This window comes from Hemitrygon akajei, chromosome 14 (assembly GCF_048418815.1).
Source record: "Hemitrygon akajei chromosome 14, sHemAka1.3, whole genome shotgun sequence".
NCBI classification, from domain to species: Eukaryota; Metazoa; Chordata; class Chondrichthyes; order Myliobatiformes; family Dasyatidae; genus Hemitrygon; species Hemitrygon akajei.
In genome coordinates this window covers 83,045,294-83,066,567 of record NC_133137.1, presented here as the reverse complement: position 1 = coordinate 83,066,567, position 21,274 = coordinate 83,045,294, and the positions used below count along the sequence as shown (strand labels likewise).

Genomic DNA, 21,274 nt, shown 5'->3' with positions numbered 1-21,274 from the left:
GGTCAGGAAGAAATCTATGTCACCATAGCCATAAAGTAGATCTACTACCTCATGATGTCGATGTTAAAAGGGTGTGAACTGTGTTCTATCAATATTATATAGAATTCAAGTTTCCACAATCTTCACGGTTGTATTTTTTTTACTTTGGAATCATCTTCCCTTGGGACTGTGACATACCATCCATCGACCCAGGGAGGAGAGTGCGGCCAGGAGGAAGATTTCCCTTCTGAATCAAAAGGTGGAAGAGAATATCGTGGAATTTCTCCCTTTCCATGGGTGTGATTCAAAGTCCCAGACAAAGCCTGACTATCTCAGTTGTCTTAAGAAGCTCCAGGTTCAGAGAATAAGCTCCCGGTTTGCCGTGTTTCTCTCAGGTAAGGCTAAGTAAGGAACTGGAAATTTGGTGGCCATAAACCTAAAGTTGGATAGTGCTGTGTTTGAGAAAACATTGTCGTAGAATCAAAGAGCATAAAACTCATTCTTACTGAATGTAGGATGAGAGGTAACTTGATAAAAGTGTAATCAAATTACAAACAAATGTACAAACAACTTGGTACAAGTGTACAAGATTAGAGGCATATAGCCAGTGACTTTTTCCCAGGGCAGAAAAGGCCTGTACGAGGGGGCTTAATTTTAAGATAGTTGGTGAAAAGAATAGGGAGGATGTCAGAGGTTAGTTTTTTTTAAAAAACAGAGTGGTGAATGCATGGAATGCCCTACCAAGGATGGTGGTCGAGGCAGATACATTAGGGAATTTAAGAAACTCTTAGATAGCACATGGATGAAAGAAAAATGGAACACTATATAGGAGGAAAGGGTTAGATTGATCATAGAGTAGGTTAAAAAGTTGGCTCAACATCTGTACTATGCTGCATTGTTCTATGTATGTATGACTCCGAGTCTGCAGGAATTGGTTCTGACGGCTCAGGGCATCTTTCTTTTGGATGTGTTGGCATCCTGTACAGTTCATGGCAAGCTGCTCAGTCTGCTGATCTATCCCAGGCCACCAGACAAAGCTTTGAGCCAACACTTTCATTTTGACCACGCCTAGATGACTGGCATGTAGCTCCTCCAACACGTTAGCTGTCAGTTTATAGGTACAACAACTCTCAATCGCCACATAAGGCAACCCCTGTCAAGGGCAAGTTCATCCTGACGCTGGTCAAAATGGATGAACTGGAATTTCTGCTGCACATTCCAGCCATTTTGGGTTGCCATGTAGACCTGAAACAGTGTGGGGTCTTTTCTGGTTTCCCTTCGGATCATCTCTGATGTATTAGAGAGACTTTTGACTTGCATTAGGGCGAATACATCAAGAGAAGTGTCCTCTTGTAAATTTTCCAGGTATTTCCTTTTCCAAGGGTGAACGGGACAATCCATCAACTTTTCCATAATTACTTGTCCTCTTGAATTCAACCTTGTAATTGTGTCCTCCAAGAAACAAAATCCATCTCTGCATTTGTGCTGTTGTTGTTAGTGGTACACTCGTCTATGGATTGAAAATGGACATCAGTGGTTGATGATCAGTCCCCGTTCAAGTAGTAGTTGAAATGTTTTACATCCCAAACCAGACTCAAGGCCTCTCTTTCAATCTGTGCATAATTTTTCTCTGCAGCAGTAATGATGCAAAGGCTATGGGGCATTCTCTTCCATCACTCGTAACATGTGACAAGACTGTCCCTGTACCATAGGGTGAGGCATCTCAGACAAGCTTCATTGGATGATGTGGATCATAATGTGTGAGAACAGTGTCCGACATCACCAATTCCTTTACCTTTTGGAAAGCCATCTCACAGAGCTTTGTCCATTGCCATTTCTTCCCAATCCGTAGTAATGAGTTCAAGGGGTGGAGCACAGTGACCAGGTTTGTCAGGAACCATTTATAGTAATTGACGAATCTTGAGAATAACCGCACCTTTGACATGTTCTTTGGCCTTGGGTCATCCACCACTGCTTGAAGTTGCTCTGCGCACTTGAGTATCAATGGTGTGACCATAGTAAGTGATACTTGGTTTAAAGAATTCACACTTGTCGTATCATGCTCCAAGCTCATAATCTTCTAATTTTTTTAAGATTTGTCTGAAGATTTTGGCGATGTTCCTTGTCATCCTCAATAGTAACAACAATGTCATTGAGGTAACACTGAGTGTCTGGGCAGCCTTGCAGCACCTGGTCCATAGCTTTTTGCCTGAATGCAGATGCTACTCCAAAAATAAACCTGTTATAGCGATAAAGCCCTTTGTGAGTGTTTATGGTGAGAAACACTGAACTTTTCTTTCATCTCCATCTGTAGGCAGGCCTCAGCTAAGTCCAGGAAGGTTTGCAAAGATATCTTCCAATCTGGGCAGAGGGTATTGACTTTACTGGGTTGATGGTGACCTTAAAATAACCCCCAGATCCTGACCGACACATTCTTCTTAGCTATTTTGGCATTGCCCATGGGCTGCACTCAACCTTGGAAATAATTCCTCCAGCTCCATGCAGTCTAGCTCACTGGGAACTTTATCACAGATAGTGTAGAGAAGTAGATGGGCTTTGAAAACCTTTGGTGTGGGATTTTCATTTAACACAATTTCACACTTGATATGTTTGAGTTTTCCAATGCTATCCTTGATCACTGCTGTGGCATCAACCAGTATCTTTCTTAATTCACTTCCAGTTGACTCAATTACAGGTGAATGTTGCATGTGAAAGGTGGCTGAACCCCCAAACTAGCTGTCGTTGTCTCAGCCAATTACGGTCCCACCTGTTTTTACCACTTACGAGCCTAATGTGGCTTGTTGATTGTTGTATTTTACTGTTTTGAATGCCATTCGCACAGGAGTTATCTTTTTCTCCAGTATGAGTTTTTAGTTGGATATCTGCAGGCTTCAGCTCAGAATCTTTGAAATGCCGTTCAAACTCATTTTGTGACCAATTCTACTTTAATTACAGTACTGTGCAAAAAGTCTTAGGTACGTAGCTTAAAAAGTCTTAGCTGAACTTTTGCACATTACTGTATTTGTCAACGTGGAGCAGAGAATGAGTTTGTAAATCTGGCGGGAACAAAAGACATTGGGAGTGGTGAGGGTGGAGTGCCACGGGAGGGGTGTGGGACAGATGGCAGAGAAGGAGCACTGGGGCGGGGATGGCTTGGGTGCAGATACACCTAGCCCTCAGACACTTGACAAGGCCATTTAACTCCAAGCAATTTGTTTATTGATTATTACAGTATGTCTCTCTGGTGCTTTCCGCTCTCTCTTCCCCCTTTCCCAACCATGATTCCTCTCTCCCTGCCCCCTTCCCACTTTCAGTTCACAATAGAGACCCATATCAGAATCAGGTTTATCATCACTCACATACGTCATGAAAATTTGTGTTTTTTTACAGCAGCAATACAGTGCAATACATAAAATTACTACAGTACTGTGCAAATGTCTTAGGCACCCTAGCTATGGTATATATGTGCCTAAGACTTCTGCACATTACAGCACAGTGATTTGCCATTCACATCTGGTGTAAGCCATATTGCTTGTCTCCTGATGATAGTTTTCACATTGTAAAATCAAAGCTACACAGTCCTGTGTCTCTCTCATCATTATCAGATTTTTCATCAACAGCATGAGGTCAGTGCTCTTTTTGAAATTGCACTGGACTTTTTATATTTTTCTCTTCCCTGTGCAGTCTGTTTATTTTTGTCTGCTGACATGCTCTTTGTACTTGTCTTACTTTGTTGCATTTTCTGCAAGTTTTGTCCTTAAGCCTGCACTGGTCTGATTAAATGAGCCCATGCCACTACAGCAGCACAGTTAGCTCAGCCAGGCAGGTTTCTGTTTAGACATTGAAATTTTGTTCACTCTTGCTTTCATTCCGGACTGCAACTCATTTGCATCTCTGGCTGCTGTTTCCATTGACGCAGCAGTTTCAGCTACTCTTTTAAATGTGAGTTGTGTTTCAGTTTGGAGCTGTTTTTGATTGCTTCCTTGTAAGATTCCATAAACGATATGATATCTGAGTGCATCATTAAGCTCATTACTGAACTGACAATGCTCAGAAATTTCTTCAATTCAGCCACGTAAGCTGAAGTGGACCTTCTTCCTTTTGACTCCTTTTAAGAAATCTAAAGTGTTTTGCAGTTGTCCATGCTACTATTTCCTTTGAATCAATTTTGGTGAGTTCCTTTCTTATGCTAGCTTCTCCTTCTCAAATTGCAGGGTTAATTCTATCATATTGTGATCACTGATCACTTAAAGGTTTCTTTACCTTAAGCTTCCTGATCAATTCCGGTTCATTGCACGACACCCAATCCAGAATAGCTTATCACCAGTGGGCTCAACATCGAGCTGCTCTAAAAAGCCATCTCATAAATGTAGAACATTCAAACATAGAATAATACACAGGAACAGGCCCTTTAACCCACAGTGTTCTGCCAAGCCAGCTTAAAAGTAAATCAAAACACTCCAAAAATTAAACCCTTCTCCCTACACAATGTCCATATCCATTTATCTCCCTCACATTCATATAACTATATAACACTTACAGCACAGAAACAGGCCATCTCGGCCCTTCTAGTCCGTGCCAAACGCCTACTCTCACCTAGTTCCACCGACCTGCACTCAGCCCATAACCCTTCATTCCTTTCCTGTCCATATACCTATCCAATTTTACTTTAAATGATAATATTGAACCTGTCTCTACCACTTCTACTGGAAGCTCGTTCCACACAACTACCACTCTCTGAGTAAGGAAGTTCCCCCTCATGTTACCCCTAAACTTTTGCCCCCTAACTCTCAACTCATGTCCTCTTGTTTGAATCTCCCCTATTCTCAATGGAAAAAGCCTATCCACATCAATTCTATCTATCCCCCTTATAATTTTAAATACCTCTATCAAGTTCCGTCCCCCCTCAACCTTCTACACTCCAAAGAACAAAGACCTAACTTGTTCAACCTTTCTCTGTAACTTAGGTGCTGAAACCCAGGTAACATTCTAGTAAATCTTCTCTGTACTCTCTCTATTTTGTTGACATCTTTCCTATAATTTGGTAACCAGAACTGTACACAATACTCCAAATTTGGCCGTTCCAATGCCTTGTACAATTTTAACATTACATCCCAACTCCTATAATCAATGCTCTGATTTATAAAGGCCAGCATACCAAAAGCTTTCTTCACCACCCTATCCACATGAGATTCCACCTTTAGGGAAATATGCACCATTATTCCTAGATCACTCTGTTCTACTGCATTCTTCAATGCCCTACCATTTACCATGTATGTCCATGTACCATGTACCACCAATTTTGATTAGTTGTACCAAAATGTAGCACCTCACACTTATCAGCATTAAACTCCATCTGCCATCTTTCAGCCCACTCTTCTAACTGGCCTAAATCTCTCTGCAAGCTTTGAAAATCTACTTCATTATCCACAATACCACCTATCTTAGTATCATCTGCATACTTACTAATCCAATTTACCACCTAATCATCCAGATCATTAATGTATATGACAAACAACATTGGACCCAGTACAGATCCCGGAGGCACCCCACTAGTCACCGCCTATCTAAATGTCTTTTAAAACCCTCTAATGTATTTGTCTCTACCATCATACCAGGCAGAGCATTCCAGGCATCCACCACTCTCTGAGTAAAAAAACTTAGCCACATCCCCTTTGAACTTACCTCCTCGCAGCTTCAATGCTTGCCCTCTGGTATTAGACATTTCTACCCTGGGAAAGCTGTCACTATCTGCTCTATCTATACCTGTCATAATCTAATAAATTTCCACTAGATCTCCCTTCAGCCTCTACTGTTCCAAAGAAAACAACCCAGGTTTGTCCAGCCTTTCATGTTAGCACATGCCCTCTAACCTAGGCAGTATCCCGGTAAACCTCTTCTACACCCTCCCCAAGGCCTCAACATCCTTCCTATTGTGGGGCGACCACAACTGTATGCAATACTCTAAATGTGGCCTAACCAGAGTTTTATAAAGTTATAACATAACCTCCTGACTTTTGAAAGCTGCCTTAACCACCCTATCGGCCTGTGTAGCCACTTACATGGAACAATGAACTTGGACCCCAAGATCTCTCTGCTCATCAGGATTTTGCCATTAACAGTGTACTGCCTCCTTGCATTTTCCCTATTGAGGTGCAACATCTCACATTTATCTGGGTTAAACTCCACCTGCCATTTCCCTGTCCATATCTTCAATTGAACTGTATAATGTTGTATTCTTTGCCAGTCTTCTATACTATCAACAGCTCCAGCAATCTAGGTATCATCTGTAAACTTACTAACCCACCCATCTACATTTTCATCCAGGTCATTTATAGACATCACAAACAGCAGAGGTCCCATCACAGATCCCTGCAGAACACCACTAATTACAGACCTCCAGCTTAGATAAGTCCCCTGGAGCACTACTCTCTGTCTTCTATGTGCTGAATCCAAACAGCCAATTTGCTGTGGACCCTATGCATCTTAATCTTCTGGATTAGTCTCTCATGAGAGACTTACAAAAAAATCCACATAGACAACATCCACTGCCCTAACTTCATCATCTCTCTCGTCACCTTGTCAAAAACCTTGAGTTGTTAAGACATGACCTGCCCCACAGAGGGTGATGCTGGCTCTACCTAATTAGGCCATGGGTTTCTAAATGCTCATGTATCCTATCCCTAAGAATTTTTTTCCAGCAATTTCCCTGCAACTGATGTAAGACTCAAGATTTCCCAGGATTTTTCCTTGTTCCCTTAAATAGAGATGCAACATTAGCTACTCGCCAGTCCTCTGGGACGTCATCTGTGCCTCAACAAGACTCAAAGTTACAAGTCAAATTGTAAGCAGTCTTACCTCTTGCCCCCTTCAGTAACCTGGGGTAACTCCCATGAGGCATGAGGATTTAACCACCTTAACACTCATTAGGACACCCACCACTTCCTCCTCCTTGACCTCGTAGGCATTCTAGAAATTCCCCCTCTTGGTATCCAGCATCAACCTGGTTTTCCTAATCTATTTGCACATTGAAATCACCCATGACTATCCTAACATTGCCCTTTTGACATGCATTTTCTATCTCCTTTGTAAATTGTAGACCACATCCTTACTACTGTTTGGGGGTCTGTATATAACTCCCATCAGGGTCTTTTTACCCTTACAGTTTCTTAGCTCTATCCACAATGATTCTACACCTTCAGATCCTATGTCATCTCTAATGATTTGATTTCATTTTTGTACTAACAGAGCCACCCCTCCCCTCTACTTCCGGCCTGTCCTTTTGATACAATTTGTATCCTTGGACATTAAGCTCCCAGTTATAATCTTCTTTCAACCACATTTCAGTAATTCCCACAGTGTCATAAATGCCAACTTGTAACTGCTACAAGTTCATCTACCTTATTCTATATACTGAGTGTCTATACTTGCCCCATTTGTCTGTATTAAGCCCATATCCCTCTAATCCTTTCCTGTCCAAATGCTTTTTAAATGTCTTGTATATATTTTGTTCCACCACTTCCTCTGGCAGCTCATTCTATGTGGAAGAATACCCCTTCAGAACACTGCCTCATCATTCCTTATTTGCACTTCTATTTATTTTGTAATTTATAATATGACTAGTGCAAAAGAAAACATTTTGGGTCATGTAAGATGGTGCAAATAATAAATTGGATTCTGAAATAGTGGCTGTGCATCAGGTGATGAAGTGTCAAGACATATAGCAGAAACAGGCCCTTCAGCCCAACTTACCCATGCTAAGATGCCCCGTCTGTCTGTTAAAAGTTGAACCATTTCTTCCGGCAGCAAATTCCACATACACTTTGTACACTTTTGTGTACATAATAAAAGTTGCCCCTGAAATTCCTTTTAATTCCTTTTAAAGTTCTCCCCTTTCACTTTAAACTTAAGCCCTCTAGTTCTTGATTCCTGAATACTGCTCAAAAAGAAAAACTGAGTGCATTTAGTCTATGTCCTTCATGATTTTCTATCTCTCATTCAGTCTCCTGCACTCTAAGGAATAAAGTCTGATTTCTTCTTATAACTCAGTCCCTTAAGTCCTGGCAGCATCCTTGTTAATCATTTCAACAATCTTTTCAGTTTAATAACTTTTAAAAGAGTTTGGCAAATAAATTAAAATTTTGTTTAACCAACTAACATGATTAAATTGCAGGATGAAGCTATCAAGGGTCAGGTAATAAGGTTAAAGTAAATATGGGTTCTCACAAGAGGTTTGATAGAGTGTCACAATAACAATGCAATTATTAAGAACTAAAGGGACAAAAAAATCTTTGGAAATTTCCTGAAGGTGCAGTAATCTCAATAACCTGTAATTTCAATATAATGCTTTAATCTCAAAAGAGAGATTAATTTGTTTTATTGTTGAGAGGGAATATTAAGGGTGTGCTTGTTCTTGCAGAAACCTGGCTCCAGAACAAGCTACGTTCCATCAGTCTTCAGGCCTTGCAACTCAGAGATTTGTGCTAATATTACTTTTGTGACTGTACAGTATGTGCTCTCATAATATGTACGCTGTGTGTGACTGTGTATACTGTGTTTTGCACCTTGGCCCTGGAGGAATAATGTTTTGTTTGGCTGTATACATTGAATAACAATTAAATGTGATCCTGAACAAACTATAAGAAACAGGCAAAGGAGGACTTTATAAAGTTGCAACCTAAACCTGTAGGAATTGAACTAGCTGCTCCTGTTCCTACATCAATGTGTTTCTTGCACATCTCCAGAATTTGCAAACTTTTCAAGTTTATAATAACCTGTTTTACTCATTACATTTCTCATTCTTGGCAATTTTTCCAGGTAAACCTGAAAACAAAGAAATCTTCACCCAAAATGGAATTATAGTTTTGGATATAAATAATTTCACCAAGGAGTTAAGAAACCTGACCACTCCTTTACAGAGTACCTATGTTACAGAAAATGGTAAGATGCTTATTTGCTTTTTGTTATAAGTATATGGCAGTAGTCAAAAGGTGACCAATGAGTAAATTGAATACATTTTACTATTTGAAAAGTATTTGAATATTTAAATAATAAACCAATGAGCCCAGCGAAAACTAGTTCACTTGTAAATATTAACTCTAATTCTCTTTCAATATTTTTCTCTTTCAGTATTTTTATTCTCTCTCCACAGATGCTGCCTGACCTGCTGAGTATTTCTAGCATCTTCTGTTTTCAGATTGCTAGCATTTACAATCTTCTGCTTTTCATACTAGGGGATGCCATAAATCTGAGGGTCCAGCAATTTTTTTTTGTAATACAAAAATATTTTATGCTGGACATCTGAAATGTAGAAAGTAATGGTCAGCATCACTTATGTCTTTTGATCACGCTTTCTAAGTGTGGTGCCACTTCAAGGGAGTTATATGCTTGCATTCTAGGTCTCATTGTTCTACAACACTCTGCAGGGTTGGCCATTTACTTTGTATGTCCTGACCTGCTTTAACTCCTCAAAAATGAATACTTCTGAGTTAACTGCTGTCTGCCATTCCATGGCCCACTTTTCCAATTTACCTAGATCATGTTGTAGCCTTAGAAGCCTTCTTCACTGCCCACCACACCACCAATTTTAGTGACATCCAAAAATTTACTAACTTTCTCATCCAAATTGATGATATATATGACTGACAACAGGGTATTCAGCACAGGCTCCAATCTGACGAACAACACTCCCCTACTACCCTGCGCTCCTCTCACCAAGCCAGTTTTGTATCTAGTCGGCTAACTGGCTCTAGATCCCATTGTGTTCTAACCTTCCACGCTAGCACACTTTTGCAGGAGCTTGTCAAAGGCCTTGCTAAAGAATTGTGGAATCTCATATTTGTCATGGTAGCATTGTGGTTAGCGTGACACTATTACAGCTCGGGGTGTTAAGAGTTCAGAGTGCAACTCCAACATTGAGTGTGAGGAACTTGTATAACCTTCCCTTCCATGCATGGGTTTCCTTCAGGTGCTCCGGTTTCCTCCCACATTCCAAAGTAGGTTAAATGGCCATTGTAAATTGTTCTGTGATTAGTCTAGGATTAAATAGATGGGTTGTTGGGTGGTGCGGCTTGGTTGGCTGGAAGGACCTGTCTCTCTTGAATAAATAAATAAATAAATAAATAAAGTTTTCACACCAATCCATTAAACCAACATCAGGATTTTTTTCTTTTGTACAGTGAGTTGTATTTTCTTTGGGATATTCTGCTTGAGATCACTAGACTGTGTGACGTATTTATTCAAGTTAGAATCATCACTGCACTAACAATAGCTTGTTTTATATGCCAATGTTTCTATGTGTATATCCTTACCCACAAAGAAATGCTATGTGTCTCAGAATGCTTTATATGTTTCTATCTACTAGAACATAAATCTAAACACAGGCAATATTATTTTTTGTTTTTTTTTTAAGCTATTCGGGCTAAAGAGCATCACACTACTGAGACCCAGTTGGGATTGTTCTTTGGGAAAAGCACAAGAAGTCAAAATTCAGAAATGGATCAAGATGTGTTCTGAGTTGTAATTTCAAATCGGGATGCCAAAGCTTTAGTTGGGTGTGTGGAGGTGAGGTTGGGGGTTGGGTAAGTCTTTTTGGTTTTTTGGAAAACCAGAGAAAACAATTTCCCTGTAACTTGTCCATGCTTGTTTATTTTCATGTCCTATCTTTTCAATGTCCATTGCCTTTCAGGATTTTTGCCTGATCTTAGCAAACATTTAGCTAAACAATCTTTAACAAAACTTTGCAAGTACTTGTTCTGTTATTTTGGGTACTTTACAGAAAAAATGTGCCTGTTTCAAGGGTAAGAGGATAGTCTATCTCGCTATCAAGCTTCAGATTGCTCGATTTATCGGTTCCCCACTTGGGCAAGTATAGTTGAGGGGTTCAGAGTTCAAAGTAAACCCACTACGACTTCGGATGCAAATGACAGGAGGTTTTTGGATGTACAGAAATATTTTTCCATCTTCTCAGCAGGGATTTAGATGGGATTACAATATTTTGATTTATTGACATTCGGTATAATAAAATCCTCTGCTGTTGAATAATCTACTCATTATCAAACTGCAAAACATTAGAAAAGTATGCAATTGTTGAAATATTTGAAAAATATTTTGGTAAATGCTATTTGTTTTGTTTATGTTTAATACTGGTTTTTTAAAAAAATATTTATAATGGTTTTTTTCCCCCTTTTGTTATCCCTGCATCAGGCAGTTTTTTTTCTTCCTAATGGTGAACTCCATGAGTTCAGTGTCCTTTCATTTATTCTCTCCCCTTCTGTTAAAAATGATAAAAAAGTTGGATATGTTAATTAGAAATCACTAAACCAAAACCTACTTCAGATTTCTTAACTGATTGCCTTGTCAAGAATAGAAGTAGAAAAGTAAACAATATTCTTTGGTGTTTGGTGGAACAGTGCCACATTCAATCAACTTTATTTATCAGCTGGATGTGCTTTTTTTTAAAACCCTTATTGGTTCACACTAATTTTAACCATCACCTAAATGGCTGAATGTATTTTTATATTTATTTGTAAACATGTACATATTTAATGGGCATCAGAATAAAAAACTGTATTTCAAAAATGGGAATATTGCATTTTTAGTAAATTTTGTTAAAATAAAATTCTGAACAACTAACTCTTGGAGTATTCTGCTTTGTGGAAGAGATTTCTCTGTATACAAAAGAATTCTCTGATTGTAGGTTGGACCAGAGGCCAGTCAGAATTATATTCTTCACTAATAGATCAGATGAACAATCTTCTATGCAATTAATCTACTAGAATCTGCTTCCTCTCTACAGATGCATATTATATTTTTGCCTTCCCTCCATTCTCTGTCAATAAAATTGTGTGCCATAGTGGTTAGCATGATTCCATTGTAGGTTCTTGCAAAGAAAATGATATGAAGCATTTTACGTTTAAGAAAAATTCTAACAACTCATTTATTGCAATCCAAACACTGAACACAAAGTGTGGTAAAAGTCCTTCACATAACTAAGTCATCACATCAGACCAGCCTCTTAAAGTGTACCTCAAAACAATGTTGGTGGTTGAGAATTATATACATTTCCACCAGTTACATTACACTATTACAGCTCAGGGCGTTGGAGTTCAGTGTTCAATCCTGTTGTCCTCTGTAAGGCATTTGTATGCCCTCCACATGGAATGTGTGTATTTCCTCTAGATGCTCCAGTTTCCTCCCACAGTCCAAAGACACACCAGTTAGTAGGTTAATTGGTCATTGTAAATAGTCCTGTGATTACGCTAGGATTAAAACGGGTTGTTGGCAGTGTGGCTCAAAGGGCCAATTCTGCACTATATCTTTAAATAAAATAAAAATAAATAGCATTTTTAAAGTTGACAGTATAAAAGAAAATCACAGTGTCCTTAATAAAGGTCCATGTAACATGATCATTGCTCTGAATGAGTCCGAAATATTTCCAAGCTGACACACACAAAATGCTGAAGGAACGCAACAGGTCGCAGCGACATCAATGGAGAGGAATAAGGAGTCGACGTTTCAGGCCAAGTCCTTTTGTCAGGAAGGGTCTTGGCTTGTAACATCAAATATTTATTCCTCTTCATAGATGCTGCCTGATCTGCTGAGTTTCTCCAGTATTTTCAGAGAGTATTTAAGTTTTGTTTTGGCTGAGCAGATCTGTACAGCTTTAGTTATGGGTTTGTAATAATCCTAGAAGTAATCAAGCAGTATGTTTGTCACCAAAATACCAATGACAGTAAATGGTACAAACAGCCATCCAAGTCCAAACAGTTTTGCAGTAACTTTTGGAAGTCATACTCTAAGATACTTAGCTCAGATATAATAACTATGTGAAAAAGGCTGGTAAGAACTCAAGTTTTTTTTATGGGACGGAAGGATCCTGCCCACCAAATAGGTATATGTAGGATCTATCCCCACACAGGCAAAGCTTGTATGGTACCTTCTGTATGAGGATGATTAAGAAATAATCAGAAGCAAAGCCTCCCAAACACATTATCTGAATTAGTACACTGCTTGGATACAGGTTTAATTCAGAATAATATTCACACCAGTTTGTTTTTAGTAAATTGTATGGTTCATTTAACTGTTCCTGAATAAGGTGAAATCCTTTATATGCTTTTCATATCGCAACTAAAGTATTAGTTTTTACCATTTTGTAGTAATTGTAAGAATGTCTGAGTTAGTGAACATGTATAGCCAAAAATGTCTGTGGTGATTCATCCTTTTTGACAAACATTTCATGTTGAATTAATGGAATAAATATGAGTAGAGTTAATGCCAAGAGCAGGTCTGAATTAGTGTTCAGTGTGGAAAATGTGTAATATGTGTAAAGTCATGGATAGTACTGAGCAAACATAATAACTTGGATACATGGCTAGGATAATCCAAATTAAACATTGTACCTTTATATAAAGGCTTAAGTACAGTTTACATTAAAGGCCCTCCCAGGTTCAGTTCCTGGGAAGTGTTTTAAAATAAATAGTTTGGGAGTCACAGATGTGACTGTGAACCAAGTTGCAACACTGTGGAAGACACCTGGAGACCCATAGCAGCCAACAAACACCCATCCCACTGATCTGCCGGACAGTTGAATGTGTGGGTTTTACTTAAGTCATAAGTTGGGGATGACTTAAAATACAGTTGTCATTCTCATAAGTAGAGGTACCAAATTGCTCAGGAGGTTTCTGGATTATCATTTTACTCAAATCTCTCCAATGCCAAGGGTATGAAATAAATTGATTAGAAATTCAATTATTATTTAAATTGTTTAATTAGGGGCATGTTCACATTTAAGTGTAGAGCCGAGTCAGATGGCCAGATGCTTTACCCAGTGCCACAATGAGCATTTGACAGTTTCAGAGCACGCATTCAAAGGATTTAAAAAGTACTTATTAACCAGGGTTAAATGTCAAATATTAAACATTGCTATTGGAAGGGATAACAAGTTACTCTGATCAACCACCTACAACATCAGAAAAAAAGTGGTTTAACCTGGCCTGGTTAAGGGCAAATTAGGAAAGACTGCAACATCCAGCTGCCTTTGAATTAATTAGAATAATGAAAGTTGTTAGCATATAGAAGTTAAGAAAGGCTTCATAGTTCTGTGTGTAATGCTGTTGTGGTTCAGAATCAGCCAAGCTGTCTCAATATAGCTATAGCACTGGTATTTAAAACCTGCAGAAAACAACCATGTATTTAGAACATAGAACATAAATGAAAGGAAACGGCCATAATGTTGAACTGAATTAATTAAATTAACAATGCCTAATTACATTAATCTCTCCATTGTCTACATATTTGTGTGCCTAAGAAAATCTTCAATGTCTCTAGTATATCAGTCTCCACCACCATCCACTGTGTTAAAATAAACTTGCTTTACATTTATTTTCTGAACATTGCTCTTCTCATCTCAAATGCATGCTAACATTAAATATTTTGACAATGAAAAAGATGCAGTCCACCTGCCTCGGGTCTCCCATTGCAGCTTAACTTATGCCCTAGTTTACTGAAGCTGAAGCAGATGTACTATCAAATACTGGTAACACAAATACAGCTTTAGTAAAGTTGAGGTTAATGCAAATTAAACAAACTATTTCATAAACTGAATTTATATCTTATACTGAAAATCAATTGTTTGATCATTTCAACCCCATAAAATTGAGGCAGGCATTTTCCTGTCCTCTAATAGGAGCAGAAACAATATTTGCTGATGATTGTATTAATTTGCAGGAGAAGGTGAGAGATTGAACATCAAGCACAATTACACTGATGAAGCAGGCTCAAAAAGCACACAGTTCCCCTTCTGATAGCACACCATGGTGATAACGTACCATTTTCAAATACCCTGCACCAAAGCTGCTTGATAATCTCTACCAAACTTACCACTCCGAGGATTCTGCTTCAAGCCTCACTTGTCCAGCTTAGGAATGTATCACTGAATCCTAGAATCAAATAGTGAAAGTACAAGGCCAGAATAGAGTGGATATGGAGAGGGTGTTTCCTATAGTGGAAGAGTCTAAGACCAGAGTGCACAGTCTCAGAATGTCAACACAAGGATCTTTACAACAGATGAGGAAGAATTTCATTAGCCAAGAGTGGTGAATCTGGAATTCATTCCCACAGGGGTGTGGAGGCCAATCATTGGGTATATTTAAAGCAGAGATTGATAGGTTCTTGATTAGTAAATGTGTCAAAGACTATGGGGAGAAGGCAGGAGAATGGAGTTGAGAAGGATAATAAATCAGCCATAATGGAATGGCCTAAATCTGCTCCTGTGTCTTAGCATCTCATGGAATTCACAATCCATTAGGTAACTTGGAAGACTTGCAATTTAGTTTCAAACTAAAATGACAAACATTCTGGAACTAGCTCTTCATTTGACTAAATTGCTTTTATCATCTACAGCTTGAGATTTGTTTTTAAAACATGATTTATCCCAAATACAAGGCTTTAAGCCCTAGGAGCAGAATTGGCCCATTCAGCCTGCTCTGCCATTCCATTATGGCTAATTTACTATCCCTCTTAACCTCATTCTCCTGCCTTCTTCCTGAAACCTTTGATGTCCTGATTACACAAGAACCTGTCAACATCTGCCTTAAATTAACCCAATGACTTGGTCCACAGATTCACCACCTTCTGGCTAATGAAATTTTTCATTATCTCTGTTTTAAATGGACATTTCTCTATTCTGAGGCTATGGCCTCTGATGCTAGACTCCCCAATATCCTCTCCACATCCACTCAATCCAGACCTCTCAATATTTGGTAAGTGATATTCTCCTCCCCCCCCCCCCCCCCCCACTTCATTCCTGGCATCATTTTTGTGAGCCTCCTCTCGACCCTCTCCAACACCAGCACATCTCTCCTTTGATATGGGATATCCACAACTCCTCACAAAACTTCCTACTGTGGTCTGATCAATGCCTTATAAAGTCTCAGCATTACATCCTCGGTTTTGTATTCAAGTCCTCTCAATATGAATGCTAGCACTGCATTTGACTTCCTTGCCGACTCAACCTGCAAGCTAACCTTTAGGGAATCTGGCCTAAGGACTCCCAAGTCCCTCTACACCCGATTTTTGAATTTCTCCCATTTACAAAATAGTCCACTCCTTTATTCCTTCTGACCAAGTGCATGACCATGCACTTCCCTAGATTATATTCCATCTGTGACTTCTTTGTCCATTCCCCCAATTGTTTTAAGTCCTTCAGCAGACACCGGATGCCTCAACATTACCTGCCCTTCCATCTATCTTCATATTATCCACAAATTCAGCTACAAAGCCATCAATTCCTTCATCCAAATCATTGACGTACAATGTGAAAAGAAGCGGTCCCAACTGACCCACCACTAGTCATCGGCAGCCAACCAAAAAAGGCCCCCTTTATTCCCATTCTTTGCTGCCTGCTCTTCAGTCCACTCCAGTATCTTTTCCATAAAATCATGGGCTCTCATATTGCTAAGCAGCCTTGTGCGGCATATTGTCAAAAGCCTTCTGAAAATCCAAATAAACACCACAGACTCTCCTTTATCTATCCTGCCTGTTATTTTCTCCAAGAATTCCAAGAGATTTGTCAGGCAAGGTTTCCCCTTTAGAAACGACTTTATCATGTGCCTCCAAGTACCCCGAAACCTCCTCCTTAATGGACTCCCAACACCTTTCCAACACTGAAGTCAGGCTAACTGGCCTCTAATTTCCTTTCTGCTGCTCCGTCCCTTTAAAAATTGTAGAGCCATTTGCAATTTTCCAATCCTCAGGAAATTCTTAAATCTAGTGATTCTTGAAAGATCATTAATAATGGCTCAACAATCTCCTCAGCTAACTCTTTCAGAACCTTGGGGTGTAGTCCATCTGGTCCAAATGACTTATCTACCTTCTGACTTTTCAACTTCCTAAGGGCCTTCTTATTAATATCAACTTCTGCCCCCTGCCATGCTTGCATTTCTGGCAGTCTGCTAGTGTCTTCCACAATGAAGACTGATGCAAAGTACTTAAGTTTTGCTGCCATTACTCCAGTGTCATTTTTCCAGCAGTCTGATTATCTACTCTCATCTCTTAAAAAAAACTTGTATCCTTTTATGTTATTGGCAAGCTTAACTTCATATTTCATCTTTTCTCTCTTTATGGCTTTTCTAGCTGCCTTGTTTGTTCTTAAAAACTTCCTGCTCCTCTTCCCACTAGGTTTTGCTATATTATATAACCTCTTTTACTTTTATTGACTTTGACTTCCCTTGTCAGCCAAAGTTGCCACAAACTCTCTAGAATACTTCATTTTTGGAATGCATCTTTCCTGCACCTTCTGAGTTTTCCTGAGGAATACCCACCATTGCTGATCTGCCATCGTCCCTGCTAGTGGCCCCTTCCAATCAACTTTTGCCAGCTCCTCTGTCTCTAATTCCCTTTACTCCATGTAATACTGATACATCCAATTTTAGCTCATCCTTCTGAAACTGCAGGGTGAATTCTATCAGATTAAGACTACTCCCTCCCAAGGGTTCCTTGAGTTCCCTAATCAAATCTGGGTCATTACATAACATGCAATTCAGAATTGCTATGCCCTAGGTGGCTCAACAAGATGCTCTAAAATAAAATCATCACATCTTATGGGCATTCTACAAATTCCTTCTTGGGATCCAGTATCAATGTGAATTTCCCAATCTACCTTCATGTTGAAGCCCCCCATGATTATTGCAATATTGCCTTTTACACCATCCTATTGTAATCTGTAGCTCACGTCTTGGCTACTGTTCAGACACTTGTATACAAATCCATCAGGTTCCTTTTACTCTTGCAGTTCCAACTTTACCCACAAGGTTGATCCGATCTTATGTCACTTCTAAGGATTTGATTTTTTTTAAATCAACAATCATCCCACTGCCTGTCCTTTCAGTAAATTGTGTACCCATGAATGTTAAGCTCCCAACTATAATCTTCTTACAGCCATGATTTAGAGATGTACACATCATACCTGCCAATCTCTTAACTACACTACAAGCACATTTACCTTATTGCATATACTGTGCACATTCAAATAAAACACCTTCAGTCCTGTATTCCCTACCCTTTCTGATTTTGGCCCGGGTGTACTGAGTCAACTCACTCACATTTTGCCCTATCATCTGTCTGCTCCTCCTGAGAGTCTCACTATAGATGACCGCTGCTGGTAAACCAACAGCCCTATCACTCCTGTTCCCATCCCTGTGTCAATTTAGTTTAAATGCCCCCAAACAGCTCTAGCAAATCTGCCTGCAAGGACATAGGTCCCCAAGGTTCATGTGTAATCCGACCTTTTTGTATAGTTCATACCTTCCCCAGAAGAGAACCTAATGATCTACAAATCTGAAACCACGGCCCCTGCACCAACTCTTCAGCCATGCATCTATTGCCAAATCAGCCTATTCTTCTTACTCATTGGCAAAGGCAGCAATCCAGAGATTAATACCCTGAAGGTCCTCTTCAGCATTCTACCCTATATTCTCCCTTCAGGACCTCCTCTCTTTTTCTAACCATGTCACTGATGCCAATAAGTACTGTGACATCAGGCTGTTCACCATCCAACTTTTGTGGACTCAATCCAAGACATCCTGAACCTGGCACCTGGGAGGCAACATACCATCCAGGTGTCTCTTTCACATCTACAGAATCTGATTTCTGCTCTGCTAGTTATGGAATTCCCTACCACTACTGCTCTCCTTGTCTCCCCCCTTCCCTTCTGAGCCACAGAGGCAGTGCCAAAGACCTAGTTGCTGTGGCTTCCCCTGGTAGGGTGCACCTCCCGTCCACCAACAGTATCAAGAGCAGTATACTTGTTGAGGGGGAACAGTCACAGAAATACTCTGCACTGGCTGCCTAGTGTCTTTTCCTCTCCTGCCAGTCACCTACCCCTTGCAACTTAGGGGTGACTACCTTCCTCCAGCTCCTCCTTTCCCCGTCTGAGCTGAAGATCATCGAGCTGCAGCTCCAGTTTCTTACCTAGTCCCAGGGGAGCTGCATGTACCCCAAATTATTTGAACCCAAGAAGTGAAAATGATGAACAATCATACAAGGTTCTATAATATTTAGAAATGGCAGGTGGTACATACAACTTTATTGTGAAGTCGCAGTTCTAAACAGAATCAATCCATCATGAACAGTTAGTCAATTATGTAAGTGAAATTTTAAACCATTACATGTTCCAGCTGATGTTAAAGCAAATGGCAGTAAATACTTCCACATACAGTTATGGAATATCAATTTAGCATTTTTACACCTTTCCATTTTACAGTAAAGAATGCATCCAAATGTAGTCACTACTTTGCCCTCAGCAACCCTTCTCCAAAACCTTTGATCAGAATAAGAGACACAAGCTAATTGCCATCTTTTTGAATAGCACCCCTTAGATATCAGCAAAATTTACACATGATGCCAAAGACAAATGATGGGGTTACCATCTACAATCAGTGCAATACTTGTCAGGATCTTGAAGATGCAATTTAAAATTAAGCAGCCCCCACATTACAAACTTTGCCTGCAGACCTCCTCGACACCAGTTGTTCATCAGGTTTAGTTTGATTCTTTCTGCTCATCTTCTCCAAAGATGTCATTCTGCTTGCGCTTCATTTCTTCAAAATCAAAATCAACCCCCGTCATCCTCCTGTAAATATCTTTGATATCATCACAGGTGGTCTCAAAGTGGGTGGTTGCATCATATGTTCTCGAAATGAAGATCTATTAAAAACCAAAAGTAACCATTAGAAGAATCAATAATGCCTCGGCACTTTAATGACAGATTAGCAGAAAAGAATCTACTTCCCCCAAACTAGTGAGCTCCTGTGGTTCAGTGTACTTCCAGTTATAGTGATCAGCACCAGAGCAACAGTTCATTCTGTACCATTATCTGAAATCCACCTCCCAAGAGCCCCCATCCTGATCATTAGCCCAACAGCTTGTAGAATGACTGACTACTAGTCTACCTGTTCAAACCATTCCTACATATCAGCTACTCATGATATTTGACCATCATTGGCAAATCTAACATTTGTCATTCATCAAACCAAACAAAATGCTGGAGGAACTGAGTACGTCAGGCAGCACCCATGGAAATGAAGAGTCGATATTTCAGGCCAAGATCCTCCTTCAGGACTGGAAAGGAAGGGGGGAAGATGCCAGAATTTTAAAAAAAGGGAGGAGGACAGATAGAAGATGATAGATGAAGCCAACCTCCTCCTCCTCCTCCCCTTTTTATTCTGGTGTTTGGACTGTGGGAGGAAACCGGACCAGCCAGAGAAAACCCCACATCCCATGGGGAAAAAATACATACTCCTTACAGAAGACTTTGGGATTGAACTAGAAACTCTTAACACCCCAAGCTACAAGTGTCACAATAACCACTATGCTATCATGGCACCCAATTGTTACAGTTCAAGTGACAGCTTCATTGATAGAATTTTCATGAATGATCAGTAATTTACAGCAACACCCTCTTACCTGTGTTTCAGCACCCAAATCAACTGGAGCGTACATATCACTGATGCAAACAAATCTGAAAGAGATTAAAAATTTTGTTTTATATGAATGATCCCAGAAAGAATACGTAGACCAGAGCAATTCAGTTTAAAGGCTCAAGGATATTATTTTAAAAAGAGACAAGGCCATATTATGGGGCATCTAATAATAAAAACCATCTAAAATGCCTAAATTATTTTGCAATTTTAACATTTTCCCTTCGGACACAAAGCGTACAAACAACTTGCATGTTATCAGACATTGCCCCTAATTCTCCTCCTCACCCTCTTCACAAAATAAAGGAAATGGCTTGGAGCAAAGAGGCAACACAACTACAAGACCTGCCTCATCTGTCTTTTCAAAGGTTCGATAAAAACATTTAGGTTCAACAACTGAACATCAGGCCAAGGTACTGTAGATGCACCATTCAACTCCAGTGCCTGATAAAAGTAATTATGTACCATGAAATCAGTGATACTGATCTGATGGGTGGAAGAAACCACCTCATGGGCACGTGCTCTTTGCAATTTAAAGTGTAGATTCCACAATTTGACAGAATTTCAATTCAAATGTTTGAATGACTGTGCTGATTTAGTGATTTTAATACTAATTATCTCTGAATTTTATCATAGTGAAGTCTTTATTTTTTGTGCCCTAATCATGACAACTCAAGCAAGTTTTTGATATTATGTAACAGCCTAATAGTTAAGACATGCATATGTAAATAAATTAACTCTACACATCCCACAGTAGATGTTCTACATTGCTTTCTGCATAATTTGAGTCTGATCATTATATTAAGAACAACGTGGCA

The 21,274-nt window shown here is 39.5% G+C and overlaps 2 protein-coding genes across 4 annotated transcripts in view; one reads left to right on the top strand and one right to left on the bottom strand.

The window, feature by feature from the left end:
• The window catches only part of LOC140738741 (uncharacterized), a 113,388-nt gene extending 101,829 nt beyond the window's left edge, over positions 1 to 11,559 (top strand). The window contains exons 23-25 of one of the 2 annotated variants that reach the window (XM_073066482.1): positions 193 to 374; positions 8,797 to 8,919; positions 10,391 to 11,559. In XM_073066482.1, the coding sequence (XP_072922583.1) occupies positions 193 to 374; positions 8,797 to 8,919; positions 10,391 to 10,494 (409 nt within the window). In that variant the 3' untranslated portion in view covers positions 10,495 to 11,559. The other variant, XM_073066483.1, reaches the window with a different exon arrangement.
• Positions 11,560 to 19,023: 7,464 nt separating this feature from the next.
• The window catches only part of gdi2 (GDP dissociation inhibitor 2), a 33,933-nt gene continuing 31,682 nt past the window's right edge, over positions 19,024 to 21,274 (bottom strand). For both annotated transcript variants that reach the window (XM_073066484.1, XM_073066485.1), the window contains 2 exons: positions 20,443 to 20,497; positions 19,024 to 19,683 (listed from right to left, as the gene is read on the bottom strand). In XM_073066484.1, coding sequence (XP_072922585.1) covers positions 19,519 to 19,683; positions 20,443 to 20,497 — 220 coding nt within the window. In that variant the 3' untranslated portion in view covers positions 19,024 to 19,518. The remainder of the gene's footprint in view (positions 19,684 to 20,442; positions 20,498 to 21,274) is intronic.